The sequence below is a fragment of the Salmo salar genome, chromosome 11 (assembly GCF_965601325.2).
Source record: "Salmo salar chromosome 11, fSalSal1, whole genome shotgun sequence".
NCBI lineage: Eukaryota > Metazoa > Chordata > Actinopteri > Salmoniformes > Salmonidae > Salmo > Salmo salar.
The window spans coordinates 27587955-27599002 of NC_138301.1; the positions used below are offsets into that span (position 1 = coordinate 27587955).

General features: G+C 39.9%; 2 protein-coding genes across 3 annotated transcripts in view; both read right to left on the reverse strand.

Annotated features, from left to right (window-relative positions):
• Nucleotides 1-4917, reverse strand: part of st5 (suppression of tumorigenicity 5) — a 90390-nt gene extending 85473 nt beyond the window's left edge. The window contains 1 exon segment of the mRNA NM_001173687.1: nt 4838-4917. The gene's annotated coding sequence lies outside the window, so the exon portion shown is untranslated.
• Nucleotides 4918-5681: 764 nt separating this feature from the next.
• On the reverse strand, nt 5682-10666 carry tmm9b (Transmembrane protein 9B). Of its 2 annotated transcripts, NM_001140190.1 has the most exon segments (6): nt 5682-6956; nt 7224-7355; nt 8059-8167; nt 8537-8628; nt 8969-9096; nt 10611-10666. In NM_001140190.1, coding segments are annotated over 5 exon segments (570 nt in total). In that variant the 5' UTR covers nt 9050-9096; nt 10611-10666; the 3' UTR covers nt 5682-6800.
• Nucleotides 10667-11048: the final 382 nt, after the last annotated feature.

The window sequence follows — 11048 nt, forward strand, 5'->3', positions numbered from 1 at the left end:
TTCCTCTCCCCCTACAGTACCAATTTGCATCAAAATAAGCTTCAGGGCCTGTAGACTTTTCAGTGGTTCATCTAGTATCATAATGTAATCGTATCCATCTTCTTTTATCCCTTAGCATCATTGGGCAAAAATATGATTCGATCTCATTCTGTTGCTGAGAAATTTCTTAAAATGGACAAAAACCTGAACTTTTTGATATCACAAGGAATGCTACTAGAGGCATGTAAGCTATGCTGTGTGTGTGGTTGTTTGATTATGCATACTTGTAATAGGTGCTACAGCCTCAGGCATCACTATGACCCCTTTTGACTGTTCTCTTCATATGGAGTCCATTTGGAATCTGTGACCCATGGAGAACGCTGTTACCAAAGGCTGCCAAGAGACTTTTAAAAGATCTGCCACTGCTGTCCCCATGTACAAATAATACACATCTCCACAGATCTAAAGTCACTACCGCACATGGGATTTATTTTTTATTTCTAATAAACACCCACCTATGTTTTGCAGCACTGTTGGGATTGAGCAAACACTTCAGGACATGATCCTGTGCCGTATTTGTTATCAGGGAGGAAATTGGCAGCCTCCAGTCACATTAGCCTTCATCCTGATTAGTTCAATGTGCTAATGGTATTATAGCTGTCAGCCTCATATACTGAAAGTAGAGGAATGTCCAGTACATTGTCTTAATTCTTGATCCAGATGCTTTCTTAAAGGCCCAGTGCAGTCAAAATATTGTTGAATCTGTGTTTTGTATCATATTGTATAACAGCTGATGAAACTAATACTGCAAAAGTGTGAAAACATTTGATCAGTGTCAGTGTTATTTGGTTGAAAACACAATCTACACAGGACCTTCTAATCAGCCTGTTTGCATTTGCATGGGCGAAAGTTTCGGCTTGCCTGGTGTCATCATCAGGCGGTAAATTGCTAAATAGACAAATAACAAAGAGAGTTCCGAACCTCTCTGCCAATAACTGCTAGTTTTCAGTTTTCCCCTCCCAACTCAGACCACTCCCAGACAGTCCAAGCAAAATTCTAGCTTGATAATTTTTTGGCAACAAAAACTATTTTTGCCCATTTTAATGGATATCTATTACAGTAAGGTACTTAATTGTTACTCAGAAATTATTTGATATTGATATAAAACGGCTCCATTGGGCCTTTAAGAATTACAGGATAAACACATGCATGGAAGTAGTTATTCTCCCTTGTGCCCCTCCCTAACCACAGTATTTACTCAAGAGATGTCTAATAATTCACATTCTGAACATCGGAAATCTTTGTACTGTTATAGACAGGAATAAATCATACCAAACAGCCCATCATCAATTTCAAGCACAGAGAGTAACTGCTCAGCAAGGACCTACCTATACACTCTATTATCTTGCATTTCAGTGGCATTGAAAGGTATTTCCAGACAGCAGCCATAATGTTAGTCTGACCATGGCCAGGCAGACCTTGGGAAGGTTCTGACTGAAGCTTCTCCTGCAGGGATGCAGTCTCTATGAGCCTTGAAACGATTCCTACAGTCTGACACTTAGACACTGCAGAGGGGATTGAGGAGACAGCAGTGGCGGTTCTAGAACATTTCAACTGGGGGGGGCCAAGCTGGGGCCAGTTGTACTGTTAGAGGGGCCAGTTACATTAGACATTATTGTTGTCATATCGTTTTCTTCACTGCATTGCAGGCATTAGATATGCAACTGTTCAGGGAAGTCAGGAACCAATACACGCAGTCAGTCAGGCAAGCAAAGGCTAGCTTTTTCAAGCAGAAATTTGCATCCTGTAGCTCTAACTCCAAAAGGTTTTGGGACACTGTAAAGTCCATGGAGAACAAGAGCACCTCCTCCCAGCTGCCCACTGCACTGAGGCTAGGTAACACGGTCACCACCGATAAATCCATGATAATCGAAAATTTCAATAAGCATTTCTCAAGGGCTGGCCATGCCTTCCTCCTGGCTACTCCAACCCCAGCCAACAGCTCCCCCCCCCCCCGCAGCTACTCGCCCAAGCCTCCCCAGCTTCTCCTTCACCCAAATCCAGATAGCAGATGTTCTGAAAGGGCTGCAAAACCTGGACCCGTACAAATCAGCTGGGCTAGACAATCTGGACCCTCTCTTTCTAAAACTATCCACCGCCATTGTTGCAACCCCTATTACCAGTCTGTTCAACCTCTCTTTCGTATCGTCCGAGATCCCTAAAGATTGGAAAGCTGCCACGGTCGTCCCCCTCTTCAAAGGGAGTGACACCCTAGATCCAAACTGTTACAGACCTATTTCCATCCTGCCCTGCCTATCTAAAGTCTTCGAAAGCCAAGTTAATAAACAGATCACTGACCATTTCGAATCCCACCGTACCTTCTCCGCTGTGCAATCCGGTTTCCGAGCCGGTCACGGGTGCACCTCAGCCATGCTCAAGGTACTAAACGATATCATAACCGCCATCGATAAAAGACAGTAATGTGCAGCCGTCTTCATCGACCTGGCCAAGGCTTTCGACTCTGTCAATCATCGTATTCTTATCGGCAGACTCAATAGCCTTGGTTTTTCTAATGACTGCCTCGCCTGGTTCACCAACTACTTTGCAGACAGAGTTCAATGTGTTAAATCGGAGGGTATGTTGTCCGGACCACTGGCAGTCTCTATGGGGGTACCACAGGGTTCAATTCTCGGGCCGACTCTTTTCTCTGTATATATCAATGATGTCGCTCTTGCTGCGAGCGATTCCCTGATCCACCTCTACGCAGACGACACCATTCTGTATACTTCTGGCCCTTCCTTGGACACTGTGCTAACAAACCTCCAAACGAGCTTCAATGCCATACAACACTCCTTCTGTGAACTGCAACTGCTCTTAAACGCTAGTAAAACCAAATGCATGCTTTCAACCGTTCGCTGCCCGCACCTGCCCACCCGGCTAATATCACCACCCTGGATGGGTCCGACCTAGAATATGTGGACAACTATAAATACCTAGGTGTCTGGTTAGACTGTAAACTCTCCTTCCAGACTCATATTAAACATCTCCAATCCAAAATCAAATCTAGAATCAGATTTCTATTTCGCAACAAAGCCTCCTTCACTCACGCCGCCAAACTTACCCTAGTAAAACTGACTATCCTACCGATCCTCAACTTCGGCGATGTCATCTACAAAATAGCTTCCATTACTCTACTCAGCAAACTGGATGCAGTCTATCACAGTGCCATCCATTTTGTTACCAAATCACCTTATACCACCCACCACTGCGACCTGTATGCTCTAGTCGGCTGGCCCTCGCTACATATTCGTCGCCAGACCCACTGGCTCCAGGTCATCTATAAGTCTATGCTAGGTAAAGCTCCGCCTTATCTCAGTTCACTGGTCACGATAACAACACCCACCCGTATTGGGGATGACCAGCAGGTATATCTCACTGATCATCCCCAAAGCCAACACCTCATTTGGCCGCCTTTCCTTCCAGTTCTCTGCTGCCAGTGACTGGAACGAATTGCAAAAATCACTGAAGTTGGAGACTTTTATTTCCCTCACCAACTTTAAACATCAGCTACCTGAGCTGCTAACCGATCGCTGCAGCTGTACATAGTCCATCTGTAAATTGCCCACCCAATCTACCTACCTCATCCCCATACTGTTTTCATTTTATTTACTTTTCTGCTCTTTTGCACACCAGTATTTCTATTTGCACATCATCATATGCTCATTTATCACTCCAGTGTTAATCTGATAAATTGTAATTATTCGCTCCTATGGCCTATTTATTGCCTACCTCCTCATGCCTTTTGCACACACTGTATATAGACTTTCTTTTTTTTTTTACTGTGTCATTGACTTGTTTATTGTGTTATTGGCTTGTTTATTGTTTACTCCATGTGTAACTCTGTGTTGTTGTCTGTGTCACACTGCTTTGCTTTATCTTGGCCAGGTTGCAGTTGTAAATGAGAACTTGTTCTCAACTTGCCTACCTGGTTAAATAAAGGTGTAATAAAAAAAATTTAAAAAAATAAATTAGCAGGCAAAAGACCATGTTCATAATCATCATCGTTGCCACTGTCTAATAATGATGTAAAAAAAGAACGATAGCAAAAATTAGTTATGTAAAAATGATTTCATACTCCCCATTTAGGGGGGCCACAAGGGGGTCCCTAGAACCGCTAGTGGGAGACAGACCCTCTCCGTCTGTCATTAACCAAAGAGGGACAGATAAGAGCCTAGACCTTAAAACACAGGATGGGTCCTATTAAAGGGAAGTACCTTGGAGTATTGTTTTTGCTTGGACATGCAATAATTTAGATTGAAAGAGTAGTTCTAATACTTTTACTTTCTTCCAGAAGCCTGCATTCCCCCACGCATGAAGCAACATTTTAAGTAATTCTTCCATAAAAGCATACTGCAAAGAAAAAAACAATTCACCCAAATCCTCCCATATTGACTGATATTCAAATGGCAAGAATAGTATAAAAGATGAATATATTATTATTTCAGTTAAGATGCCAGATTGGGTACTTAGGGTAGTTCCTATAAAAGGCCTAAGGCGCCCCCTAGTTTCTGTTCACAGTACAGCACTTGCTTTTGAGGTTACTTTATTGAATAAAACTATTTTGGGGAAACTATTGTTGTTCGTAGGTTATTCTATCAACCCAGCAATTCACTCTCATAAAAAATCTCAACCTTTTTGTGGCAATTATTTATGATTTTCTGAATTATTGTCCACGCAAGTTTCATAAAACAGAAAATGCAAGAATCAGTTTCATAAAACAGTTAATGCATTATATTAAGTTAAAACTACAATATATGGGTTTACTTTATGAACAAATTAAAAGGAAAATGCTCCTTACCTTATCCTTTATGAACTTATTTGAGTATTTTTCAACAATCCATTCTTTGACAACGCAAATGTAGCTCTCTTGCAGAGTATCCTTAAATCTGAATTTTCTGCGCGGAGCGTAGCCTACTTTTTTTCTGGATAACGGACTGCAATGCATACAAAAAATAAAAGGGGAGAGAACAGGAAACGATGATGGCAGCTCTGCAAAAGTCATTGAAAAATGAATAAATTATCACTATTGTCTTGTATATCAACATATTGTCATTAGAGATCAATTTTATTTGCAAACTTATCCTGTAATTTTACTTCGTGTTCTATTGTTCAATGGTGAACTTGCGAAATAGACCGATTATTTTCGTTCAGATTTAGTTTCCTCTGGGTTATATTATGAATGATGGATTTTTAATGCATTAATACAATTTAAATCTAATGGTTATTGAAATGTCTCATCCGTTGTAGCATTCCTGTTTATCGCCATATGCATAGCAAAGCCCTGTACTAAAATGATCATATTGATAGAACTCTGAAGGTATAGTATACCTGCCATTTTGAGCGCCTATCAATGTCTGCATTAGTGTAATGTTTTTGAGCGCCTATCAATGTGTGCATTAGTGTAATGTTTTTGTGCGCTTATCAACGCGATCATCAACTTTGGCTTATGTATTTTACCCTTTATGTTGAAGTACGACTCCTGGAGGATGGTCCAGGAATTTGACATTGTCCGCGGTAAACAAAATCATTATAAATATTACAGAAATGTATTTCAAATGTGAAGTTATCACAGATCAGAATTAACACTTTCATTAGGTCACCCAACAGTAGCATTTTCTACCCACTTTACCACCACCAAGCTATCCCAAATGATCATTATTTTATTTTTTTACATCAATGTAAAAGACAGATGGTGGTATCAATACGGTCTAACAGATAAGACAATGAAAATTATTTAAAGTTTGAATAAAGGTGGATCTCATTACTGAGTCATGTCAAATCAATCTGGAGATGGAGAGTAGAAGCTGAAAACAAAACGAGCAAGGTGCAGAGATGGTGTCCATTTGCTCTAGCCAGTGACAGCTGAGGGCTCTGACCACAGTAACACACATATATTCAAAGGAGAGGAATAATGTTCACATTAAATGTACAATCAGATGATAGGCTAACAGTCTCCCAAATGCTACATTAAACTTAGCCTTACAGGAGAACATGATACAGGAATGTTAACACCACAGTCAGCACACAATGGAATGCATACATCTGTACATCAACTGTTGTTTAGGGTAAAAGGTTGTAAATAAGTTTATACATCACTTCTGAAAAAACATTCTTTTTGACAATTTTACACATTTTTACTGTTTCCAACTCATTCCCATCTTCTGTAGTTTAGGTAGCAGCTGTTACATTTATTGTAGACATTTTCATTAGCTTGAGTGATTCATTTTGGCATATTTTTTTTATTTATTTACTCTACCCTCAAATGTCTCACATAATTTCATTGGTGACATGGCAAGCATTTACTGTTATCAGAAGCTGCCAAAATTACTGTAAAAGAGTGCATATGGTCAGACGTTTCTCCTTTATCAGAAGCCAAAGATTATCATCAGCTTGTGCAAAATGGCACGCATTATCCATTTTTGGAGGGGCTACAAACTGTAACATCTAACTTTCTATTAGTATTATTAAATCAAAAAGTATACAAAGTCATACAGACACTGGCATTATCTTAAGCCAAAGGTCTCAAATGCAACACCCCACTTCAACCTACTGATGTAGAGACCCTTTATGATCACCTCCTGAATACATAGAGCTATATGATCACATTTCAGGAAATACAGGTCCAGTTGAAGTACAAAACACCAATAAGGATGAAGCTCGGAAGTCAGGGGAAAGAATCAGACAAGACAAAAAAAAAGGACCACCCAGTCACAGTAATATTTTTTGCTTCACCCAGGGTTTTTTGTTTCCTGGGGATGGGTTTAGCTGAGCACCACGTGGCGGTCAAACACAGACTTCCTCTGTTCCTGGACCTGCCTCCGCCAGCGCTGCTGAGCGTGCTCCACTTTGTTCAGCATGTTGGGACGAGAGGTGGAACGAGACAATACGTTGTGGGCGTTGGCGAAAGGCTGCTGGTCCTGAACCCAAGAGACAGACATTACAGTGAAATTGTGATAAGCTAGAGTTGACCTTTTTCAGAAACATTTCCGAACACAATTCTCTATGAGATATTCATCAAATCGATTTACAGCATGAGACAAATCTGAAAACATCCCCACATACATTGCCCCAACAAGTCACACAATACGAGATCCACAACCAAACAACAAAAATGTCATGGCTACAACAACTGCTTTGACTTAAAGGACACCACTATAGTTGGGATGGGCAACATGCACACATACCCCGACATCATCATCATTCTGGAGCTGTGAGTGTCCAAAGAGCCTCCTCTTCAGCATGGGCTCCAGCAGGGTCAAGTACACCATGTAGAGGAACAGCAGGCCCAGGATGGACAGGTAGATTATGATAGTCACCTGGAACACAGTGGACACAAATCAAAATGTTGTTTCACACGTGTCCCAAATACAACAGGTAGACCTTACCGTGAAATGCTTACTTACAAGCCCTTATCCAACAATGCAGTTCAAGAAAGAGTTAATAAAATATTTACTAAATAAAATCAATCAAAAAGTAACATGTACATAACAATAACAAGGCTATATACAGGGGGTACCGGTACCGAGTCAATGTGCAGGGAGTATAGGTTAGTCGAGGTCATTTGTAAAGTGACTATGCACAGATAATAAACAGTGAGTAGCAGCAGTGTAAAAACAAAGGGTTGGGTCAATGTAAATAGTCCGGGTGGCCATTTGATTAGTTTTCAGCAGTCAAACTCATTAGGCCTTGGCTGCCTGCAACCCATTGCCTCCATTTCAGCTCCATAATTATAGACAGAGTTGGCTGGTTAGTAGCAGAGCACATGCGCCGATGCTATCCCACTTGGGCAACACCGTTGCGTGATATCCCATCGCCAAAATCGTGAAGTTCCCTGTGTTTCAGGAACATTGAATAAAATTATATTTGAACCTACTTTGCCTGTTGTCCTTCTGCCGTTGGGAATTTAAGCAAAAATATTCACATGAAAGTATGAAGAATCATCTCCTCTCTGCTTTACCACATGGCAGGATAGCAACAGCACATGCGCGGCTAGCTAGTTGGTAGATTTCCCAGACTTACCTTGATAGTTCCAGAACTCCTCTCCTCATATTTGCATTCACAACGCAGACAGTACGCCTCCACATCCTTTCCATCAACTGGCATTGGCTCCACAACATGAAGGCAGTTACTGAAAACAAATATACAATTAAATCAGAATATGTCTTCAAAAGCACAGTGAGGTTGAAGTCTAACAGTTCTCCAAATATGATTTGAGATCATTCATATGACAGTGTAAAATTATAGTTAGCCTAATCCATCAGACAACCCATATGTTCACCACACCCAGACAGTGGTCACGTTCCACTGCATGCATCAACCAAATGGTTGCATGCCACATCATAGACTGTCATCGATTGACAGATTGTTATAACATATGGTATGGTTAGCTGATAGGTAAAATACCTATCCAGGTGTTGTACGATCTGGCAACGTCTAAGCAGTGGAACCCGACCAGTATGTAATCATCTGTAAATGACATCATGACAACACAACATACCAATCCTTTAGAGATACATTTTGTTTGTAGATCTGTCCATCGATGTCTCTGTACGGTGGGCAGGTACATTTACACCGGATATCCCCTGAATTCTTTGGGAAAAGTTGGGAAAATGGTCAGGCTGTGATATCAGAGAACATTTAATGCCATAAATGGTGATATAACTAGCTGCCTGCCTTCTAAAATAAGCCTACACAGCCAGTGGAATAATCACATTTACAGTAACTGTACAGAGCAGGTTACCAGCTTGATAGTTAACTAACTTTGTCCTTTCTTGTGACGATAATCAATGGCTTACTAGCCTGATCCATATTTGGCTAGCTAACTACAGTAACTAGCCAGCTGACTCAACAACTAGCATTAAACAATGTCAATATAAATAGTTTTTATTTATTTAAAGCAGAGAACAGTCATGTGAACAACTGAACCTACCTTAGCATCCGTCGCCTGTGTTGACATCAATAACAAACCAACAAGAAGAGCGAGCAGCTTGAAGGCAACGCTCGACATCATATTTATATGTTGAAGCCCCAGAGTACAAGCTACTGAGAAACGATATCCTGAAATCAGATACACGTTTTTTTTTAACTGACAACAATCCTTCTGCTAGCATCAAACATTTCTTTCGACAGATCAGCTGACAACTGCCTGACATCTCTTCCTGTGCGCGTAAATAGTATTCCCCGGGTAAACAGCTGTCGGAACAAAAAAATATAGCAATGATGGCCTTTCTGTGAGGGTCCTCGCTATCCGGCATCCTTGGGACGTACATACCCACCTTAGATTATCTCATAGTGTATAAAATCTCCCAAACCTGTGTTTACAGCCAGACCTTATTTTTTGGCGTTTATTAAAAAAAACATACGCCGAACCATGGCGGAGATTGTGCCTACAAAAAGACGCCATTACTATTTCTCTTTATAAAGTTGAAATTTAAAAGGTTAAGGCACAGATAGAACAATGAGACAGATATTTCACCGGATGTATACATGTGATGAGATGGATTTTGGCCGACATTCTTCACATTTTCTCATCGATTAAACATTTTATCTCAATACAGTTTTTTGTTCCCAAACTAACAATATGTTATGCAGACTTTACCCATTGCCAAAGTTGTAAGAAACCGTATCGTTTCTTATTGCACACGCGCACTTGCGTTCCCTAACGGAAATATGCAGAGGCCAATAGGATCTCCCTAACTCGTGCTTGGCTATGCCCAACTCCTTTGCTTGTTCTTCCCACTATTACTTATTTGTTCCAATTGGAAACGACAGGGTGTGGTCTTGGTTAAGTTATACAAATCCTTGGTTAAGGTTTTTTTTAAGTTTGCACAAATCTTTATTTAACTTGCTGTAAATAACAGTAACATGCAAAACATAAACATAACATAACATAACAGCCAGAGGGAATCCAAAGAAATTAGAGAAAAAAAAACAAAAAACTATTATATCAAATAAAATACAGACATATATCGAATACATTTTTTTGACATATTGTTTTGTATACGTTTTAAAGATTCTACGTACTGTTCCAAATCAGATAAAAAAATTAAGAAAAGGGGCTTTTTCTTCATAAATTTTGATTTATGGATAAAAGATTTTCCTAATAAAATAAAGAGATTTATGACATACTCACGTTCAATTGTGGAATCAGTGTAGTAAAATAATATGTCAAACTTAGTAATATCAATGGTTGTATGCAATTTGCGGCTAAGATATAGTTTTACATCAGTCCAAAACACTTCACTATATAAACAATTACAGAATAAGTGTTCAATAGATTCAGTTTCTAGTTCACAAAAACTGCATTCACTGGTAACGTCAAATATATATTTAGAAATCAAGCTATTACACGGATAGCATCTATGGATTATCTTAAAGGAGATCTCCTTTACTTTATTGGTCACCATAAATCTGTGTGGAGTGAGCCAAGCACGGCGCCAGTTTACATCAAACGATGAAGCCCAACAAAATATCGCAGAGGGAATAGACTTCCTGTAGAAAATATCCCTTATTAAACGATTGTTGAATTTCGTATCTAGTAGACCAATGCCATTCACCTGAATATCGCTTACAATCGGAGAATCCTTGGTTAAGGTTAGTGTAGCCTCCTCGCGAACCAGGCTTCCGGTGACAACGACGTGATTTTGGAGGTATGGCAACGCGAGACTAGGGTACATTTAGGGTTTAGGGTAGGAACATCCCAAGGACGCCGGATAGCACTAACCCTTCTGTTTTCTTACAGTGTCTCTGATTTCCCAATGTCTTTGTTACAGTGCTGAAAATATAATCATTGTACATTTTTAGGAATTACAATAGGTGACAGCGTGGCAGGCAATATTTTTGTTTAATTCAAGAGCGACAACAATTAGAACTAACTGAACACAATAACTCATGTTATAGAGCCTATAAAAAAAACTACATCATTAATGTATTATTTTGATTTGGACAATGTTGTTGCTTATATTGAAAATAGCATATCAGAAAGCAAAAGAAGTAAAGCAAAAGCACAA

Excerpts from the sequence above, each read along its gene's own strand:
- tmm9b (XM_014127160.3), bottom strand. The coding sequence starts at position 9,049 with ATGATGTCGAGCGTTGCCTTCAAGCTGCTCGCTCTTCTTGTTGGTTTG. Across the intron at positions 8,629-8,968 it reads CACAGGCGACGGATGCTAAG|AATTCAGGGGATATCCGGTG; the intron begins GTAGGTTCAGTT and ends CTTTTCCCAAAG. Across the intron at positions 8,168-8,536 it reads AATGTATCTCTAAAGGATTG|TAACTGCCTTCATGTTGTGG; the intron begins GTATGTTGTGTT and ends ATTTGTTTTCAG.